The sequence below is a fragment of the Cyprinus carpio genome, chromosome A24 (genome assembly GCF_018340385.1).
Source record: "Cyprinus carpio isolate SPL01 chromosome A24, ASM1834038v1, whole genome shotgun sequence".
NCBI classification, from domain to species: Eukaryota; Metazoa; Chordata; class Actinopteri; order Cypriniformes; family Cyprinidae; genus Cyprinus; species Cyprinus carpio.
Window position 1 is genome coordinate 17,611,176 of NC_056595.1, and position 23,005 is coordinate 17,634,180.

The 23,005-nt window shown below is 35.7% G+C and overlaps 1 protein-coding gene across 4 annotated transcripts in view; it reads left to right on the top strand.

The window, feature by feature from the left end:
- LOC109062124 (SH3 domain-containing kinase-binding protein 1-like) overlaps positions 1-23,005 on the top strand; it is a 43,471-nt gene that overhangs the window by 5,384 nt on the left and 15,082 nt on the right. For 3 of the 4 annotated variants that reach the window (XM_042714466.1, XM_042714468.1, XM_042714465.1), the window contains exons 2-4: positions 5,984-6,141; positions 21,439-21,562; positions 22,375-22,401. In XM_042714466.1, coding sequence (XP_042570400.1) covers positions 5,984-6,141; positions 21,439-21,562; positions 22,375-22,401 — 309 coding nt within the window. The remainder of the gene's footprint in view (positions 1-5,983; positions 6,142-21,438; positions 21,563-22,374; positions 22,402-23,005) is intronic. The other variant, XM_042714467.1, reaches the window with a different exon arrangement.

Below are 23,005 nucleotides of genomic sequence, written 5' to 3' on the forward strand. Positions count from 1 at the left end.
TTCCCATTGAACACACATACTGGTAAAAAAAAAAAAATTATAGCCTGAATGCACTGTATGTCGCTTTGGATAAAAGCATCTGCTAAATTTATAAATGTAAAATGCAAAGTGACCATTTAGCTTAAGATGAGTGCCTAAACGGTCAAATACACAAAAGTGTGCCAAAATGTGGCGCTTGGTGATTATTCACATAAACCATCATCAGTCATGACTTAAGTGAATGTAAACAGTTGAAAGTGAAAATATGTGTGTAACAGTGAATTGGATCCGTGCGGCTCTTAAAGTGACAACAGGCTATTCCTGCTGTCGGCTGTGTGCTTAATATTAATCAAACAACAAAAGACAAAGAGAAAATAACTCACTATTTTTGACTGAAGGACTTTTTAGCCTTTGTAAGAAACAAAGAAAGTTTTATTCTCACAGTGAAAACCAGACCATAGCGCAGTGTAGTGAAATGGGTCAGGACTACGCCTGCGTTCACAGCACTGCTCTAAATGTGGTATGCTTGTGTTGGAATCTGCTGTATTTCACAGTGGTTGTTTGTGTCCGGACAGTGGCTTTATGCAATTATATTTGGCCCACAGTTCATTCAATATAGATTCTGAGGTGTGTAATGGGTCAGGATGGCATGAAATGGTTTGGCTGTGAAGGATATCATCTGTGTTCTTTTCTTTGACTCATCTTGGGGTCATTCTGAGCCATTCACACCTAATGCTTATCCAGTCAGACTTGAGCATGAGGGTCTGCTGTATAAAAATACTTTTGCCAATGTAATTCATTTAATTCATGTCTGTTCCATGTAATGCAATTTAATAACATAAACTAAATTTGATTAACCTTAAGGGATTTTTCGAGGGAGATGCAGTTGGTCTGAGTCAGTAAGCGAGAATGAACAATTAAAATCAGCTGTAAGTCACAGGCTCCCCATAGATGAGAACAATGAGGGATTTTAGTTCAGCTCAATCACATCATTAGCCAAAAAGGTTGTTCGTACAATGCTGGAACATTATTGATCTTGTTCCGAATCAATGGAACCTAACAATAATGCTTTCATGTCTTAACTTATGCAGTGGATTATTGGGTACAATGCTTATATGATTGACATTAACGCTTGTTGAGGCTCCCGCAGCCTGTCAACAGCACGCGCAAAGAAACAAACATGAACAAACATACTGCAGAAAAAAAAGTAAAGAAAAATATTCTATATAATATATGATAGAAGTAAGCAACATCACATGAACAGGGTGATGTTTTCCCGACTATCAGCACAATTGCAAATGTGACACTGATTTTATACAACAGCAGTTTAATAGTATTTAATATTAATTGACTTACATTTTAGACAGATTTTTGACTGTTTTTGCTCCATTTCAATTGTTGTAAGCAAAGCCACAGCAGAACAGTCTCCGAGCCACACACAACAGTGTTTTGTTACTGAATGTTTCAGCATTTTTGAACGAATCAGGTGAGTCAATGATTCAGTGAGCTATTCATAAAGCCCCTGTCCCAAATTGCACCCTAAGCCCTCACAGTCTTCCTCTGAGTCCACACTTTTGTGACATAATGGCGCTTTGACAGTTGGGTAGAAGTCTGCTGCAGAGCTCACCTCAGTGTGGATTCGGCAAAAGTGCGCATCGAGGGTGCAAAGCGGCCGTAAAGGGGAGATATGGTAACAACTGAATAGTAATGCATTTAACAAGGTAAGGAAAATATTGCCCTTCATGAAGTAAAAAAGTGTCCTAGAAATCAATTTAAGGCAAGTATCCAAATATGCTGATTAAAGTAAAACCTGATAGAGCACTGAGACTATTGCTTCAGATTATATTTACACCAAAAAAAAAAAAATATCTCCCAGACAAATATCTTTTTTACTCAGACAAGTGAATGCGTGTCAAGGCTTAATGTTGAGCCCTGCTTGTGATGGGTTAATGGGTCAGGCCCAGGGGCGTAAATTTCGTCTAACAGTTGGGGGGGGCAATAAACACAAGATTTCTCAAGAGCAGTTTTTGTAGGGGACACAAATAATACAGCTAAAATTGTACTTTTAAGGATATTTATATACAGAGGAAAGCCAACTTCAAGCTGTGGTCGCGCCGAGACAGCGCTCGTGTCTGTTGTAGACATTTCTATTCGTCTGCCAAGTCTGCTGTTTTTCTGCAGAATTGGGCTACTTTATCACTGTTTCCGCGGGTTGTTTTTCATGTTCGCGGGTTGAAGTGACCCCAATAACGTGTATAACGTGTAACAATTGCGGGTTTTGTTGCAAAAACCTTTTCCGTCAAGCAGGTGATGTTATTATTGCTAACATAGCGGATTCATCGAAAAATACATCATGGTCAGACCTACATAAATTTAGTCAGTATTACAAATCGAGTGTGTTGATGTTTAATGCTTGAGCTCAGTGAGTTATGCTGCTGTGAAAGTGCATCACATTGTTTCACTGAGGTCCTGTAAAGCAGACAAACACTTGACTCACATCAGTGCAAATCAGCTGAGTCGACACACAGGTTTAAAGAGCTATTTAAGAAGAGGAGTATTTTTAGCTTCTCAGGGAGATGACCAGCACGCACTGATGCTGGTTGGAACAATACCTCTAATCTTTAATGCGCACACGTGGTGCATAGGTAACTTTGAAAATGAAATGAGTAATCACATGACATCAGAGTCAGGTGGTTGACCAGTTAAACACACAAAGCCCTTATTTAGGTCAAGTGTTGCTGTTGTAGTAGTTACTAGATTTTTAGATTTTTAAGTGGTGTTTGCATTGCATACACTGCAATGCTTCCAGTTAATGGGCACTATTTGAATTAATTTTCTTGTATATTTTTACCTTTATGGGGACTTTTTTTTAATGAAATATTTTATTTAAACTAATTAAATAAAAATAATAGTTAAATATAGTTAATATATTGTATTATATTTAAAATAATATATTTTATTTAAAAAATATTCTGTAATGTCAATTACTTTAATATTATTAATTACACACAGATAACACAAATTATCAGTAAATCGATTGAAAATATATTTTGTCTTACAGATAAAACTAAATTAACAAAAATCAGAGGAACTCTTTATAGGGATATTTCCTTTTTTAATTTATTTTTTATTTTTTAATCAATATTCTGTTATTCTTGATGTCAAATAGTTTTATATAATCAATTCATTAACACAAATTCAGAGTAATTATTTATAGTTCCTCTTACAGATCAAATTAAATTAACAGAAAGCAGTCCCCATATTTTGAATTTCTAACTCTGAATGTAAGTATTAGTATCAGATGTGTCAGTAATATGATAACTGGTCCTGACTAATACTATTTCAGTCTCTCTTGTGACCATTAAAAAAAGCAGAAGAAAGACAAGAATTAAGAAGAAACAGCTTTGTGGTTTTTTATGTCTTTGTTTGTTTTGTTGTGTTGTTGTGTGTAAATGTGTTTGTGTTGGTCAGCTGAAGAAGGGTTGTGCTGAAAAGTCAGACAGAGGCTGACATTTGAGGGTGTGGCGGAGATTCAAGACAAACTCCAGTATTCTCGTGCAGGGGTGTAAGTGTGGGTGTGAGGCTTTTTTGCAAGCTGTTTCACCATAAACATGGCAGCTATGTCACATCTTTATTTCTAATCCAAACCTCAAACAACCGGAAGATGACAAAGGGACAAATAGCGAGAGGGAAGATACTGCTCAAAAGAAAATCACAGATGGACCTACTTGATTGTGATCACTCAGAATGTTATCAAGGGGTAGTACAACATCCTTTAAAGAATGAAAGATCCAGCATTGTGTTCCAAGCCTGTAGAAAGGTCAAGGAAGAATAGTTATAATTTAGGTCATGTTATGATTCGATGTATACGAACTATGACTGTAAAACTCCACAGAACACAGGTGATTTCCAATAAAAATGGAACGCCCATCAGTTATAAATTGTATATATTTCCCAATCCTTGTATGTTTATTTTATTATATAAATATATTTTTATACTGTCCTGGTAAATTGTCCATTCGTATTTGATTATAAGCTTTTTAAAACTGAATTCTACACTTTTCCCAACAAAATAAAGGTGAAGGAATAGAGAGAAAAGTCTGTCTGGGCCTGATCAGTCATTCAAGATGATAAATCACCATATGACAAAACAGACTGTAGCATTTCTGTATTTATGTGTGTGTGTGTGGGGGGGTTTGTGCCTGTAGGTTTTTTTTATATCTGTGCATATGCGTAGGCGCGTTCCACCACATGTTTGGAAGTATTCGTTACCTTTGTGTTTGTTATGGCTGCGGGCTGACCGATTTCTGTTATACGACCTCATGCTTTTCTCCCTGCATTGCTCAGCAGTTTCCAGAATATTCTGCAGGCTCATCTGAGGGATCATATAGGCCAATGCATTAATGCATTCTTGAGTATCTAATGGTAGGCTATCGATATCCTTCTGCATGGAGCAATAATCCGGGTGGGTTGGTATCCTATATGAAACCTGTAGTTTGGGGCTACTGATATAGATCGAACAAATAGATATAGATTTGTATAGAAGACACAAAGGATGTTTGCAGTATCCTACTGTGTGTGTGTGTGTGTGTGTCTGTGCAGTGTGCATTGCATTGGAGTGAGGCATGGGTGTGATGACTCATCATTGTGATGTTCTATCTCCATCTCTCATCTACATCCTTACTGTAACCCCTCCTCACCGTCATGACCTCATGCAAACACACAATTCAATTTAAATCCACAGAGAGTCACAAAGCTGAGTGGATGGCATTCTCATCTTGCACTTCCCGAACAGAAATAGCACCTGTGTAGTTCACTAGAGTTCAAAAAGTTACTTTTAATGTTATAAGCTGTAATGTGAAAAAATCTTGTCACTTTAATTCCTCATCTTCTTGTTTTGTTGCTTTCTCTCCTGCCTTGATCTCACCTAGAGTAATCCTCCTATCTGCAGCGAAAACATGATGCCTGCTTATGCTCCAGGGGCCTATTAGCTCTTATTCCTATGGAAGGACTTGTATCTTTCTTTGCTATCTCAGTAAATGTATTATTGCTACAAATATATGATTATGTGATAAAATAAGTTATGATGTTGTCAGAGAACACATGATAAAGTAGTTTTTGTGGTAAGCATCAGTATTTCTACTGTTCATTTGGGGATTTGCATAAACCTTAAAGGGTGTAATGTGCAATTTCTGCACAGTAGTTTCGACAAATTAAATAAAAATTAAAATAAATAATTGGGATTAAAAGTGATTACACTTACGATTTTCTCCAACAGGACAATAAAACGGGTGAAAAACTCCCTTTGACTTATATCGAAGGAAAGTCCCAAGCCATGTCTAGACAACAAAATATCATAGAGATTTGGGAATGGGCAACTTTTACTTGAAACAGTAAGCAACCAGTCAGAATGCCCTAAAAACCACCCAGAACATCCTAGAATCACTTAGAAAGACCCTAAAAACCACACAAAACAACTTAGAAACAAGCAACAACTAAAAACCATCTAGAACACACTAGAATCAACTCGGAACACATAGACAACATGTATAACAACATGCAAAAACCTTCCAAACACTTTAGTACCCACATAGCAATGCTCTGGCAACCATCCGGAACTCAACCAAGAACCATTGAAATAAGCCAGAACACATAGCAGCATAACAAACATTTTAAACATCTTGGTACCTACATAGCAACACCTTGGTAACTACCTATAACAGCCTAGTGTTTTTGTTACCAAAACAGGATCTGTGAAGGTTGGGCATGTTGAATTACAAAAGCTACATTAAAAATGTGTTTGCAGTTCCTAAGGTGAAGTGTAATGATGACAATTATATCTAGTTTTTAAGAGACATAATTAGATCTAATGTAGACGGAGCTGTCATTTTCATTTAATGTGAAAGTTGCGTGTCTGTGTGAGTCTCATACAGTAATACTGTATATCCTGCTTCCTGTATGTAACCATGATCTCTAAATCTCTGTTTGTTTTCCTCTCTCTCAGTGGAAGCCATTGTGGAGTTTGATTACCAGGCCCAGCACGATGACGAGTTGACCATCGCTGTCGGTGACATCATCAGTAACATCAGGAAGGATGAGGGCGGCTGGTGGGAAGGAGAGCTGGACGGTCGGAGGGGGCTCTTCCCCGACAACTTTGTCAGAGTAAGTGCTGAACTCAGCATTTCCCTTTTGACCTTTCCCTGCAGGAGGAAGTGGATGGATTCACAGCCTAGACTCACCACTGGTCGTGAGTTGCTCGCCTTAATTTAGCATGCCCAAGCATCAACACTGTTTCGGGGTGTTAGTGAGTGTGCGTAGAGTGTTAGTGCTGTGCGAAATAGCAAAAACAGTTCTATCTTGAAATTTCACACTTTTGACAGTATGAAATAAACATCTCGAATGCGACCAATTACTCTACCGTTCAAAAGTTTGGGGTCAGTACAGTAAGATATTAACAGTTTAACTGACTGAAAAATTTTTACAATGTTACAAAACATTTCTATTTCAGATAAATGGTGTTCAAAAATGTTAGTCAGCACAACAGCAGCAAAGCAGCATTTGATAATTATTTCTGAAGGATCATGTGACACTGAAGACTGGAGTAATGATGCTGAAAAACTGCTTTTTTAATCAGGAGTAAATTACATTATAAAACAGAAAACAGTTATTTGAATTATAGTAGTATTTCACAATATTACTATTTTTACTGTATTTTTGAACAAATAAAAGCAGTCTTGGTGAGCACTGGAGATGACTTTCAAGAAAGGTTTTTAATATCTTATTGATCCCAAACTTATGAATGGTAGTGTAGATTCAAAATGTTTAATCAAATAAGTTAATTACAGTAAAAATGTAATAATCTAATAATTGTTGGCTAAATGCGCAGTGAAACATGCATTTGCATTTGGAGGAATTTCCCTTTCAGACACAATTTATGGAAGGAGAGTATTTAAATTTATCATGCAAGGTGGTTTACTAATGTTTGCAGTAGTCAGTGTACTGGTATTTGCGCCTTTATTTAACTTCCAAAAAAAAAAGCATGATTTAACCCATGTTGCACTTATGTTTTAAGTAGATTACCCACAATAGATTTTCATGTTCTGCTTGTTTGCCACCCTATGCTAATTTGCGCTGCTCTTGTTAGATTGCATTGGTCAGTAATGTAAATGAGCCGGCTGCATCTGTGTTCTTTAATTTGTGCTGAAACTCTCCACTCCAGTCTGTGCTTTTATGGGATTGCATTCTCAGTCTAAAATGTGGCGCTATATCTCCAAATAAAAAAAGAATTGTTCATGATTTGCTGCCAACAAGTCATTGCGGATATATATTTAATTTTCATTGTATCGCTTGTTATATTGTTCAGCACTAGAGTGTGTTGGCAAGTGTGTATGTTTGTGTTGAGCTGAACTCAGTAGGCCTCTAATGCTGACTGTCAGAGCATGGCGAGTTTGTGTGCTGACTGGAAGAGTGTTGGTCACACTGAGCTGCAGCACTTCAGACAGACAGGATGCTAGTGTTGATTTGGAGAGAAAGAGAGAGTGAGTATCTCTACGACTTGTGCACTCACTCTCTCTTCAGTGACACCAGTACATCAGCGGCATATTGCAGCAGGAAACCTCTGAGCTCAGGTGTGAGGAGTCCATGAAAGCTTATTAGCGTTGTAGCGCCACATACTTGTTAGCACCAGGAAGGTGTGAGATGGGACTCTTTCTAATCACACTGGGATTGTTCTTAGTACTTTATTAGTACAGTTCTTATTGTAACCTCCTTTTGTTTATTTCTTACTGTAAACACATTACTTTTCAACAAGTAATACCACTAATTTTGGTGTGAACTTTAGAGAAAATCTTGTGGTTGGCTGAAGTGTTTACAAGTCAAGACTCAAAGCCCTTGTAATGTTTAGTTGTTTAGTGTGTGTGTGTGAGTGTGTTAGAATTTTTTGTATGTTGCAAGTTAGTTTTATAACCCTGTTGCAAGATGATTCATTTTCTTGTTCTTTGAGTCTGTTTATTTGTTAATTAAGCCATGCTTGTGTAAATGAAAGCATGTGAAATTGTACTTGAATCAAAGTTGGCAAAAGAAAAAAAGAACTGTTCTAAACAACAAACCATTTTTTCTTTCTGTAAAAAGCCCACTCAAAACTTTTTCATGAGTCTTTAAGTCTTTCAAGTCTGAATCAAGTCTAAATTTAGTCTCAGATAATTTGAGACTATTTTATGATGTTTTATGATTGATTTTAAAAAGTACAAAATACTATAGATCGGAGGCAAATGTTCAGTTTATTTCGATTTCACAGAGCCATCAGCTCGTCTGTTTGCTTGTTAAAGATGCAGTTTATGCAGTGAATGCGGTGTATAGAGAGACTCTGCAGCTTCGTGAGGTCACTTCCTTTTCGATGGTTCATGGTAGGGAAGTGCAGACTTCCTCTGATGGCACTGGGGAGAGAAGATGCTTAACAGCGAGACGGTGTGAAAGTCAACGGTGCAATTCAAACACGCTTTTCACAGCTTGAGCACAACTGATGAACTCATTCTGAAGACACTAAAACAGTCGTCATGAAATCATAGTGAAGTTTTTCTTTAAATAATCTTATGATTCTCTTCACAGACTGCATGTGTAAACTTGATTAGAAAAATAGATAGTGGAATAGTTCAAGCTGAAAATGTACCTTCATGTTGTTCCTTCTAAGATGTGGATGAGTTTGTTTTTATAATCAGAACAGATTTGGAGAAATGTAGGATTAAATCACTTGCTCACAAATGCATCCTATGCATTGAATGGGTGCCGTCAGAACAGCTGGTAAAAAACATCACAGTAATCCACAAGTCGACTCCAGTCAATCATTTAATGTACTGTTAAGAAACAAATCTTTTATTAAGTTTTCTTCAAACTGTTGCTTCTGGGTAAAATACAAGTCCTCTCTTCATTCTTCAATATTGCTTTCTTCAGCAAATAAGTTGTCGTCTGATTCAGGAGAGAAATATGCATTGTGCACTGTTTTTAGCGCAAACCGTCCAAAACAGTTCTAAACAAATGTGTTGGTAGATGATGTGAGAGGATTAATTTCCATGTCATTTTGTTGAATTTTTAATAAGACTGCCTGTTAGGTTTCATCACATTGTATCTCATTAGCTTGTTTACTGCCACCATGTGTATTGTATTATGTTAGCATGCTAAATTTGAGCTTGCCAAATAAATGGCTACTAAACAAGCTAGAGCAATGTTTCCATTCTCAGAATGGTTCGGATAGTTACCTTACACCCACATGTCTTACATAGTCATTTAAAAAAAACACAAATCTAACCTTTAAAATGGATGCTCAAGGGTATGTACACATCCAAGTCCATTGTCAGAACAATAACACTAACGTAAACAGCAGGTTTTGGCTGCGGTGAAGTGTTTCAGAAGCAGTTCATGGAGCCTGCATAGTACTGAAGCAGGGCCAGTTTGTTATGTTCTCTCTGTGGGTTTGGATAGTGCTGAGTTATGGTATCAGTAAAACAGTGCATGAGTCATATTTCCACTTGAACAGCTCAGAGCACATCCTCATCGTATGGCTCACAGTGGAACATTCACACTTTTTTGTTTATGCTAAGGTAATCATGCACCATGCTCACGGTTAAGTAGTGATGGCGTTAAACATTTAGAACAAAATCAAGATGCGTGAGTGTTGTGTGCTGGTGTGTATTGAGGCCTTTTCTAGAGGAAAGTTTTATTGCTCAAGTGTTACTCTTCTAGCCTGTTTACATTGATGATTGCTATCTGACTTGGAGTTTCTGTTTATACTTGACCACATAAAATGTGTTTCCAAAAATAAACATGTAAATCTGGTCTTCTGTTCCTATGCACTATACACAAATATTCTGGTGTTTATTCCGTGATGACGCTAATGCCAGGCAGCAACATTGTCTGTTAAACGATCTCTTCCCCTAATAACAGTTAGTGTTTGAGTTTTCCAAGCCGCATTCAAATTGGGTGGCAAATCTAAACATCTACTAATACTTTATTTAATATTTCAGGAGAAAAAATACAGTAACAAGTAATATTGTGAAAGATTATTACAACTTTTTTCTATTTTACTTTTTTATTATTATTATTCCTGTGATGGCAAAGCTGAATTTTCAGCAGCCATTGCTCCAGTCTTCAGTGTCACACAATCCTTCAGGAATCATTCTAATATGCTTATTTGTTGCTTAAAAACATTTCTATAAATGTTGAATTACATATACAGTCAATGCTGCTTAATATTTTATTTTTTGGTAAATCTTTTCTAAAACTCATGGGGAGGCTCTTTTTTTTTTTTTTTTCTGTTTTTCTCGGGAGAAAAGTCTGAGAAGCAAGAAACTGAGAAGCAGAAGTCTCCATTCTCTCTCCATTTACTCATAATTCTCTTCAACACAACACAAAAATGTGACATATTTTCTCCAGCTTCATTCCCAGACCCCTTGAGAAGAATGTAATCTTACATAATCTCTTCTATACTTTTAGCATGTTTATTTATGTATTTTAGTTCATTTTAGGCTGTGTTTTAAAAGGAATACTTTTAGTTTAGAGATTTCAGATCATTTATGTCTCTAAAGTACCACTGCTAAAAGATTTACTCAACCACACTTGGTCAGCAAGTTAAATAATCAATCAAGTATGCATGTTGCCATCTACAGGTGTTTCCTGTTTGAGGTCTGCCACAAGTAAATCTCACCCTTATCCTGTTTGTCTGTCGATTGTGCTCTGCCATGATGCTGGCACTTTCAAAAAGCTCAGTCAGATCTCTTGTAGTTCAGCTGAGCCCCCACATGCAAAGGTTAGGTCATGATAATGAATGATGATAAATGAACAGTAGCGAGCACTCTGTTGGGCCGGTCAGTTCTTGAATGGGGGGTTTCCTTTCTGGCCGATTGGCTCAGTCATGCATGCGCTTCAGCTTCCTGTTTTGGTCATGTGATAATGGACTGGTAATTTAGCCTCTTCTGTGATTAAATGAGCGATGTAATTTAGAATAAACAGGCATCCGTTCTTCACAAATCACTCAATCATGTCTGGACTCGTGCCAACCCTCTATCTGCCTGGTTTTCATCCCTTCTTTTTTTTCTTCTCTTTTTCATTATACGATTCAAGTCGACACAGCTGGCAAGGATTGTTTCAGTATCACGTTTTTAATTAACCTCACATAATCTGCTATTCTCTGAATTCAAATAAAGAGATTATGTTCTGTCATAAATGACCTTTAACCTTTCATTCTCCTCTCTTAATTTTTGTTCGGTTCTTCGGGGTAATTACAGTTTATTTCACTAGATTTTATTTTTATTTCATTTTATATTTTGGATTTCATCTTAAGGCATAAATAGTGCTTTGTGTGTGTGTGTGTGTGTGTGTGTGTGTTTGTATATAAATTACATAGATCATATTATGATGTTATCATGGAACAATTTGTGGAAAAGCCATTCCATGACGACATCATAATATGATCTTTTCACCACAACTCATTTAATGGCATCAAATATTTATTGCGTACTTACAGCTTGCATAATTTCTGATAGTGAAATGTGCAATAAATGTGCCATCACTGCTACACTTAGCAGTAAATTGTAACAAGCATTACTCCAGCATCTCAAGAGCATTTATGATTCAGCAGCGCAGGCTCGATCCACTCAGATATTGTGTCAGATGGTCCGCAACGCAGAACATTTAATCACTGGATTTGCCAAAGTTTGCATGATTCATGACATTGAATATTTGGAATATATTCATAATGAGCTTAATGAGACTCTTCATTTTTTGTTGTTGTCTTTGCAACATTTCAAAGAGACAGTTGGCATTATTTATTGCTATTAGGAAATGTATTTTAGAGAGAGAGCGAGAGAGAGAGAGATTACATATGTATTAACTCTTTCTCCCCCAACAACGGAATTTTATTTTATTTTTTTTATGAGGAATTTCTTTCCAGTTATTTGTTTGATTATTTGTTTGTTGATCTGAATGTGTGTGTTGTGTTTGCTGGATAAGTTAGCTATGAGTGATTTTTTTTTCATGAAAATTACCTACTGTAATGCACGGATCTAATGTAATGTTACACATTAGATGTTTTTCCCCAACAGTTCCCCAGCTGTTCACTTAAGACATAACAGTGTATTGTTATGTACTGTTCTAATGTAATGTTACACATTAGATGTTTTTCCCCAACAGTTTATGGATGCCACAATTACGTAATTGTTCAAAGCGGCAGTTAATCGTTCGAAGTCCCCTTATGTTACTCTGCATGCTTAAGGTGTGTTTTTTTCTTTCTACTTGTTATCTTAAGGGCTTTTCCCCCATTATTTACATTTTTGTTTTAGAAAGACATTATAATACCATTCATATTTTTACTTTTTTATAATTTAAAGAAGAAACCAATCTGATGTATAGTTGACTTTTGAGGCTTAATACTATAGAAAAGCACTAAAGGTTTTTCAGTTAGTGTTTTTATGCAGTTACAATGGTATAAACATCTTTCAATGTAAATTGTGATAATCGTAATTAATAATCGCAATTACAGTTTCAAGGAAATAATTGACAATTATGATTTTTGTCATAATCATGCAGCCCTAATACGTATCGGGATCGCACTGTCGGAAGTGCCTTTATGCGGACACTTCGGATGACAGTCAGTGCAAGAAGCGAGCGGAGAAAAGGTACTCCTCTCAGAAAACGTACAAATAACGATAATTTTAAATGTTTAATTGTTAATGGGGCATTGGGATCGCTAGATGAGGGTTTAATGAACTAATTTTTGTGAAAATCTGAAATTCAACTTAAATCGGGGTTTTTTACTTTATGGTGTTTAGCTCAAAATTCCCCCGTGCGCATTCTGATTAATTTTGCCAGCACAGGTCACATATGATTCAAATGTAGTCTTTGATAAAAGAATAAAAAGATAAAAAAGAATGCTTGAAGCTAGAATAAAACTGATTTTTTTTTTGTTGTTTTTTTGTTGTTGTTATTGTTTAAAAGTAGAGGCTTTGTTCATTATTTTGATGTATTGCATGTTCTGATATTCATGCAACAAAATATTCTGGAGGCCATGAAATTTTTGTGAAAATGATCAAAAATGCTAGCAGTGGCTGGCAACCTTTTTCAAAAATGCTGGCGGGGAAAGAGTTAACATATTAATGATTTTTTTTCCACTGCTTGTTTTTGTCTTCATACCATAAACATGCTCTCGTTAAGGTGCTTTACATTTTACTTTCAGCTTTTTTGGCCCCTGAGATGTCATTTCTACCTATCTGTACTTTTGTATATATGTGGGAGTATGTGTCTCAGCGTGGGGCTGTTTTCACTTCACTGCACTGATAATCCATGGGGCGGCAGCTCGCAAAACTGTGTCACAAGCAATGATGCATTCCACCCTGAAACGTGGAATTCGGTGTGTTACTGAGTTGTAGAGCATTTCACCTCCTAACCTGAGAGGGAGGTTTAGGTGGTGTGCTGGATTCTTAAGAGTTTTACATCATTCTTTGTTCTCGCTACAATCTTCTGTTCTACTCAGAACTGCACTTCACTGCAGTCTCGACATGACGTATTCCCAGCCCCCACTACTATTCCTAAGGACCTTTTTTGGAGGATTTCACAAAGCCTTGGAAATTTTTGAATGACCTTAACAAATTAACCAATTGAATACCTATTTTAAGACCTGGATGCATTTGGTTGTCTAAACAATGAATGGCCTAGTCAGCTGATGCAAGAAGCACATGAATAATTTGACTATTTTTTTATGGGGTTAAACTTAGGTCAGGTTACATTATTTTGATGAAATGTTACAGACAAAAAAGATCCCTTGTCTGTTGTCAATAGTGTAGCAGAGCATGAAGCACATCTCACACAGAAGTCACTATTAAAACGGTAACTCTCTGTTTGTCAACACAGCTTATTTGCATGACCTATTGAACCTGTTGCAACATCTCCATAAGGAAACCTTTCACCTTCACACAAAATTCCTGTTTTTGTGTAAACTACTGAATTTTGCCTGTGAACAACAGTAAATTTGAAAACATCAAAAGACATTAAAACACCATTATTAAAACAGCTAGTGAGAATAGTGAGCAGATGAGAATCATAAAAAAAGCATATTTACACAATATTTTCAAAGAAGATTTTAACCTGCCAGTTGTACAAGTGTAGAACACTGTTAGCACGCTAATGAAATCAAAACTTAAGACAATCCACACCTAGTTGATCATTTTGACCCAGATGCAATAACTTGCAATAGCCTGAACCTATTTTTGTAAGACTGCACATTGTATCTGTATGTTAGCTTGCTAACTTGCAAGCTACAATACATACGTGTTGACCATTTTCCAATGCAACAGTTGATGTGGACATGCAATCTTTTTTTTATAGCTGCTATAGACCTTAGTTAGGGTTGTGGTTTTTTTTATTTTTTTGTTGGAATTGAAATGTGTGTGTGTGGGTTATTAAGACAGTGGGTTGTACTGTTGTTTAACAACATGCTGATTGTGCAGTTGATAAAAAAGCATGAGCAGGCCTGTGGCATTGATCAAAGAGCAGCACCAAGGTCGTCTACACAGTTGTGTATGAGAGGGCCTGTCATTCCCCGAAGCACATGACTTTTTTTCTCCTCCCTGTGTAGTGGAAGACCAAGGAATGATGGGATGCTGTGGAAACCAGCTACCATTGACCATCTGGAGCAGACGAGTGAGTGGGGGAGAGGAATGTAGATCACACACACTTGCAGAGCTCTGTTAATGCTCTTGTGAACAGGAAGTCAGTGAAAAGAAGTCTTGTGACAGGCCTGAGTAGGAGCTAAATGTGTGTGTGTGTGTGTGTGTGTGTGTGTGTGTGTGTGTGTGTGTGTGTGTGTGTGTGTGTGTGTGTGTGTGTGTGTGTGTGTGTGTGTGTGTGTGTGTGTTAGTGTATTAAACAAATAACCATGTTAGTGATTCATGCGCGTGTAGTCGGCCAGTTTGAAATGAAAGTTTAATGAAAGTTGACTGCTTTGTGGTCTAAAGTATGTGAACACCCCCTTCTAATCTGCTCTTTTGATAAACAGACTCTGTTTAGGTTTCTGTCAGGTAAGTCTGATTAGGCCTCTGCTGCTCCCAGAATGCTTTGCAAAACCACTGTTTTTGCTGGGATGTTTTTTTTTTACAGTTCAAAGGGAAAAGGTCTCATCTGGTCTGGTCTGTATGTCTGTGTGTGTGTACAGTATCGTTAGAAGGGGCGTACTGCAGAAGTTTGCAGCTACATACTGTGGTTTGACTTGACTTGAGTTCTGTCGAAGCCTATGACTTTGGCAGGAAGTGTATATTTAAAAAAAAAAAGTGAGCCTTGCAGCTGCGTGCCGTAAAGCGAGATGAGTGAAAAACGATGGGTTGTGATTGTCCCCTCCACAAACACCACAAGTACCTTTTGTGCACAAAAATGATTAATTGTGCATAAAAGGTTTTATTAAGAATATTAAATTGTTTTAATATAGCCATCCAAAGGTGTCCTTTGTGAATATGAATTTGTTGGTGTGTACATTAGTAATGTGTAATACTGTACTTATCGACTAGTTAGTTAGTGTGGATTACTTACATGACTAGTCAACTAATCGGTCAGAGATGTCTGTTGTGTTGATTGTGTTTGGCTGCAGTGGCAGTTCTTTAAATAGGATGAATCTAACTTTTCCAACAGGATTTTATCATGCAAATTGACTAACAGTTAATATGCAGGGCATTGCTTACAGAAATACTGCTAAAATATCAAAACTAAATATGTATATATATATAAATATGTATATATATTTATATATATATGTTTTTTGGTGTTTTGTCTGTTTTTGTGATGTGTTTTTGTTTTTTTGTGTGTGTTTGTTATTCAGCATTGTTCTTGCTCAAGTTTCAGTGTTTGACTACTATGTGATCTCCAGCTGTACTTTGGCCCCTAGGGGCCTGGCTTTAATATGTTTCCATGGCAGTGGCACCATAAGGTATACAGGTTGACCATTACACATATGCCACACAGTCTATGCTTTAATTAGGCTGCTGATGATAGAGCCGCATTGTAACTTGTTTAACACATAACCAAAACCAAGTGTGGTTTAAATCATTGGTTGAAGTCAGTTCAACCTTTTAGAGAGGAGCTTCAACAACCACAAAAATATAATTCAGGACTGATAACTGAGCATTTATCATTGATGGTATTCTACACTATAACAATAGCTGCAGTAATGCACGCTTCTGAACACTGTGATGTTTTCAGAGTTCATCAGCTCCATGCTGATGACTGGCACGGGCCGATCCCAATCACACAGTAGGACTTTGTGAGATGTGGAGTCTGAAGATGACCCATCAATCAATGAGACCGTCTGTCTGCTAACAGTGACTGAGAGAACTTACCACACTAAAAAACAGTGTAGCTATTGCTAGAGCTGCAACTATTTTGATAATCAATTCATTTTCCAAATCGTACCCAATGCTGTCCGTCAAACAGTGACAGATAAAATTATAATTTATTCGGCCTAATTTCAGTTGTGCATAACCTGAATCCTATTTCTAAACTTAACAATTTCACAATGTAAAACAATATAAAACACATAACAGACAGATAAAAGTACAGTCACAATCATTTTGGATGGTTTTATTCATATAGGACAGTACAGGATCAGATCACAAGCAGAAATTCGACGTTCAGCACACCGTGTTTGAGTGCTACAAACAATGGTAAAACAATATTTAAAAATAGAATTTCTCCTTTTCAGATACAGGAACAGCTGATTAAACGAAAAGAATTAAATGCACAGTGAAAATATATTTTTTAGGCTTGCAAAATTATAAAATATAATCTGCTTTATGATCACAAAAGTAAAGAGTCCTTCGAATCTTGAGTCAGTCTACTCCAAAAGTTATTTAAAGTAATATGTTACCAGACACATCAATATATAGACCCCAGAGGGTGATTTATATATATATATATATATATATATATATATATAAAATAAAAATCACATTTATTTACATAAAAAATAAGTTTGTTTTTAATTAAATAAGAATTTTGTATAAAAAATTAGTTTGGGTGTATGTGTGTATAGATAGATAGATAGATAGATGGATAGATAGATAGATAGATAGATAGATAGATAGATAGATAGATGGATAGATAGATAGATAGATAGATATGCCTGATCTGTTCATCAGTGTTAAAACCATTAAAGAAGAAACCACATCTTCCCTATTTCATGTCTGATAAAAAAAGAAAAAGAAATAGATCCAAAATTACACAGACCATACCTGTGTATTTTTGAAAATGGTTTAAATAACCAAAGTTACCAAACCACAAACTAAGTGTTAACTTTTAAGTGTTAGGATGTCCTGCAACACAAACACTTCCTTCTCTAAACATAGTTAAATGCTCTATTGTAATAACTTAGAGTTTTGATGGAAATGATTGCTTTCAGTTTCTCTGTTGTGCCCAAGTGGATTGACATTGACATGTATGGACACATTCAATTAAATATTTTAAGTTTAACCAATTTTCTGGTCCACCAGCTAAACTGGTCCACCAAACCAGCAGGAACAATCCTAAATCAGCTTGAACTAGCATGAAATTTTTCTGATCTTTTCAGCAGGTCGGTTGCTGTGAGCTCTTTTCATCATAACTTGATAAAGCACTTATGGCAGAGTGAATGGAATTTTGTTTTCAGGGTTTTTTTCTTGGATAGAATGTTTCTTGGATACACACCAATGTGTTCGCGCACACACACACATTTTGTTTTAAAGTATTTTTCCTTGACTAATAAAAATACAATATAGAAATTGACAGTATAGAGTTTGTGATGTTCTGGTGTGTGTTATGTTTTTTTTGGTACAGAGGGCTCTGTCCTTTCAATCTATTATCTTCTGGCTTCCCTGCAAGTGTGTGTGTGTGTGTGTGTGTGTGTGTGTGTGTGTGTGTGTGTGTGTGTGTGTGTGTGTGTGTGTGTGTGTGTGTGTGTGAGAGAGAGAGAGAGAGAGAGAGAGAGAGAGTGTGTACATATTGGTGTTAGCACTCAGTACTAGCATTCTTTCTTAATTATGTGTCCCATATTTTCCAGGGAAAAACAGCTTCTTTTTAGCTAAGTTAAGCTATGCTTTAAGTCACATTGTGTGCTGTTTTAGCTTATATTTTGTCTAATTTTGCCCTGACTTTAGCATTAAGGCCAATACCTATATACTTGTGTATTTCTAAAAGTTAGTAAAATTAGCTTTTAGCAGTACAGTATACTGTATGCACTGCAATGTTTGTTCTTTCTATTCCAAGAAAACAGCCCAAAAACGCTTGATTGTGTTCTATTTTAAGTGTCATATTTATGCAGATGAGCAAACGCTTTAGTGACCAGTGATGCACATAAGTGATGCGCAGGTGCACATGTGCAACCAAAATAAAAAATGAACTGGGTAAATAAGTAAAGAGCACTCATTTACATACCAGCCTGGTTGACAGCTGTTAATGCCCATTCATTGTTTTAGATCGACTAACTGTAATACTGTATAAGATTAATAATTTGTAATACTATTCAAACTGAAAGCATAAATCTATGCCGCACTGCTGGTTTCAGAGCAATAGGCAAAACTGTGACATTTCATTCACTGAAGCGCTTCACTTGGCAGCGCTAAAACCAGCAGCGCATACCCTACTTACTTGCCGGAAGCCAGCGAAAATAATAACTTAAAAAAATTCAGGTTAAAAAATAATATTTAAAAAAGTAATAAAGAAATTAAAATGGAAATGGACATGGAAATATTAGTATTGTATTTTTTAAGTATGATATAAAATAATTGTATTTTCACACATTATTTATTATTTAGTTTATAATTTTAATAATACTGCTATTTATTTTTTTATAGCTATATTTAATGGCTCACATTATGTTCAGAGTGAGCGCTAAACCAAATCTTCAGATGCTCTCATGGGAACCAGACTGAAAAACTTATGTGCATCCATGTTGATGACTTATTCCCTATAGAAATATACACTGACATCAAATTGCGTGATATCAGAAGGATCTTGTGTGGTCTGTATTTAAGTTCTTGTGCATGTGATTGGTCTGCTGATCAGACGTTAAATGCATGATGAAACACATGATTATTATGGTTGAATATTTTTTCCAAATGCACACATTTTCACTGCTACTTTCTCATTTCATGCTGTCTTTCTCTCCTTCAGTTTATCTCTCTCTCACACACACAGTCAACATAAAGAAAGCGAACTACTGTAACCTTATTTCATTCCCTAGCTGATAAGTTTTAAAGTTAATATTTCTACACATTATTCAGAAAAGAAAATCACATTTTCCTGTGTGAGAGACACTTCCTGGTTTGTGCTACGATAAGTCTTTGCATTTTAATTAGTTTTTTAAAACATCTTTTATCTCTTGGATTTCGGAAACACAAACTAACTGAAAAAGATTGCAACTTTGTTTTGTTTGGTGTTTTTGTTGAATGTTAATGAGGTTTGGAACTGATTTGTAAAGGTGGGAGAAGCTTTTATGAAGGATATGTGAAGACTGAATGTTTTGTGATACTAATGAAGATTTTAATTGATAGATAAAAGACCATGTGAATCTAAAATGAGAAAATTATGGTATGTAGTCAATGTCTAATAGCTTTAAAGCAGTCTGTATGTGTTTAAAGTGTTGATAAAATTCACTTAGCTTTTACACATTTAAAATGAATGAAAACGGGACCAAAATATACTTTGTTGACGAGACTTTCATTTTTTGTTCTATAAGTAATGTTAACCACAGACCTTGTTTTTATGTTATAAATCCAAATCTGCTTTTGTAAAAAGCCATTCAAACTGGCTCGAAAATGCTATTTCTCTTATGGATTTTTAGAAAAATTAACTATTTAAAATAAAAGACAAACCCTTCATTATGTCTTGCCATAAGTTCCTGTTTCAATTGGAAGTATGTCACCACAGGAAAAAAGAATTGCATATATTAAACCATCTTATGGGGTCTTAAATAAGGGCCCAAGATACATGTAGACATTAGACAGATTAAAAAAAAAAAAAAAGGTAGGCTGTGCTCTTGAAAAATTGTAGTTGAGATTTATGATACCTGCTTTAAGTATTGTCCACATGCAGAATGACAACTTGATCTGCAAGTATGAAGCATCCAACAAGCAGATAGTCTGTTCTTATTCCTCTAAATATATAACCATGTCAGAGTGAGATGTAGGGTTGTAAGAAGTTGGAGGGTAGTGAGGACGAGAAAGATAACATGCAGGAAATTGAGAAAGGATGACAGCTCTGTGTGAGTCAAGAGATGCTCGAGATCTATTTCTGCATTTCTCTTAACCTTTGCACTGGCCTTAAAGTCAGATACCTTAAATTCACGCTATAAACAGAACGAGAGAACGAAGAGAGCATACTGTGTGCACACTTTAAATTACTATCACATTACAGCTCATTGTATTATGTGAGCTCTCCAAACAGCCCCAGACCATATCAAGCAATGGTCAGTTTATTATCCTCATTGTGATTTGCATAGATATTGTCCATTATGAATACAGTGCACTTCATTTTTGGTGCACTTGCATAATTACTAAACTTTTTGACCATTAAAAGTTACCAAGTCCAGAAAAGATGACCGCATTATTGCAGATTTGGAATGAGAAGTATATATATATATATATATATATACAAGTCCAGAAAATATATATATATATATATATATATATATATATATAGAAGTATATATATATATATATATATAGGTAATCCTCCTCTATGAAAGGGTTTAACCTGATTGCTATACTATAAAATAATTTGTGAAAGTTAAGAATTTAATATATATTGTTGCAAATCAGTATTATTAAATAATGATTATTATTTTATTTTATTTTATTTTGATTCATGCAAAATATAAAATATGTACATCATATTTAAAATGTTTATACTTTTATTATTATTGTTATTGCTGTTATTGTTTAAAATGTTCATATGTATATTTTTGTTAATATTTAGTATTATCAGTATTAGTATGATTTTTACCAAGCCATTTATGTTTTCAAGCTCAACATGGACTTCTTCATGTGTATTAAACTGAAATGAGCAAAATAAACAATTAAATTATTAATCACAATTATTTGTATTACAGTAAATCATCAGCCATGTTTTTATAGCTTTAACAGCTCTAGTGGAGGAAGAGTGCATTGCAGTACAGACAAAGCTGCTACTTCTGCTAACAGACGGACAAACAGATGGAGAAGTGTTTAAAAGTTGTGTGCGTGTGTGTCTGTGTGTGTTTAGAGGTTGACTCTGAGTCACTGTACTGCCCCTCCAGGAAATGAGCGCCTCTCTGCTCTGCTGCACTAAGGCCTACATCACGCCTCTCTGTCTGTCTGTCTCTGTCTTACACACACATACACACACAGTGTATGAGAATGGACTAGAGCTCCCTCTAGAGTTTCTGTGCATTAAGTGCCCCTTTTCTATTTTTAGGAGATAAAGAAAGACTCAAAAAAAGAGGTGAAGAAGGAGTCCAGTTTGGCCGGATCCAAATCAGACCTGTCCAATGGCAGTGCCAGCCCAAAATCAGAACCCAGCCTCAGATCCGCCAGGAAAGGTAGTGTATCTGATCTATTCCAGATCCGAAAAGTAGTCCAGTGCTTATTCAGCACAATACACCCACACAAGCATCCCATCATGTATCACAGGAAAGGATTTGGGGGGTGGTTAAATTTTCTGTCAATCAAAGATTCAATTAAACAGAGGTCTGGCTCAGGTTTGCTGACAGTTAAATCAAAAAATACTCTTGCAAAGACACTCAAGCCGGGTCAGAATATGTCTATCAGATTGTGTGGGATTGTGTGCGTGTGTGTGTGTGTGTGTGATTGGGCCTTTGAGAGTAAGTACAGTATTACTCTTCTCAGACAAGATACCTTTTACTCCTACCACTTCATATGTGCGTGTGTGTGATGCGTAATTAAATTTTTACTCCTGAAACTTGATATGTTGTTTTTTTTGGTGCGTATTTGAATATTATTATTTGTCAGTTTTTTTTTTAATTGAGGATGTTTTAAATTTAAATTATTTAAAAATGAAAATTAAAATAATTTGATCTTATAAAAATGACTCACTTTTTAGTAATACTGTGTAATCATGTGAAGATATAATGACATTCAGTATGTTTGCTAAATGATTAATATTACTTAATTAAACAATTAAGTAAATAATTAAGGTCATAGACATGTATTTAAAAAATAAATAAATACAAACGGATCTGCTAGATACCATTTTCACTGTTTTATTTTAAATGGGACAGGTATTTAGCCGGTTTCTGAAAAAAAAACTCTGTTCACAGCCCTTAATTTATATCACCTGATTTTCAGACAACAGTGCTAGTGTTGGTTCATGTGACTTTAATTTGTTTTACAGATAGAGATGTTGGCTTCCAAAGGAAAAGTGAGTCAAAATATGTGTATCTCATTGGTTTTCTCCAGCGTATTAAGTATTGAAATCTTTAGGCATTCTCAGTGCTTTATGGCATCAAGATATTAATATCAGTAGGTGAGAGCTGGACTGCCCAGTTTCTCTATTCTGTAGAGAACTGAAACTGTGTATCTGTTGTCAGAGTCTATTTATTGTCATGAGCCACAGAGCTCTATGTGTTTAGTGAGTAGTCTTGGAGCTAATTATTTAGTAAAGAGAAGACAGACATCTAGTGCTAGAATGTATAAGTGCAGCACAACTGTTTTCAATATAGATAATAATAATAATAAATATTATAGCAAATCAGCGCATTAGAATGATTCCTGAAGGATCATGTGACACTAAGGACTGGAGAAATGGCTGCTGAAAATTCAGCTTTACCATCACAGGAATGAATTACATTTTAAAATATATTAAAGTAGAAAACAGTTCTTTTAAATTGTAAAAATATTTGACAGTATTATTTTTTTTAACTGTATGTTTGATCAAATAAATGCAGAATTGGTGAGCATAAAATACTTATTTCTAGGGATGTAACAATTCACTCAACTCACACTGCGATATGAGTCACGATATT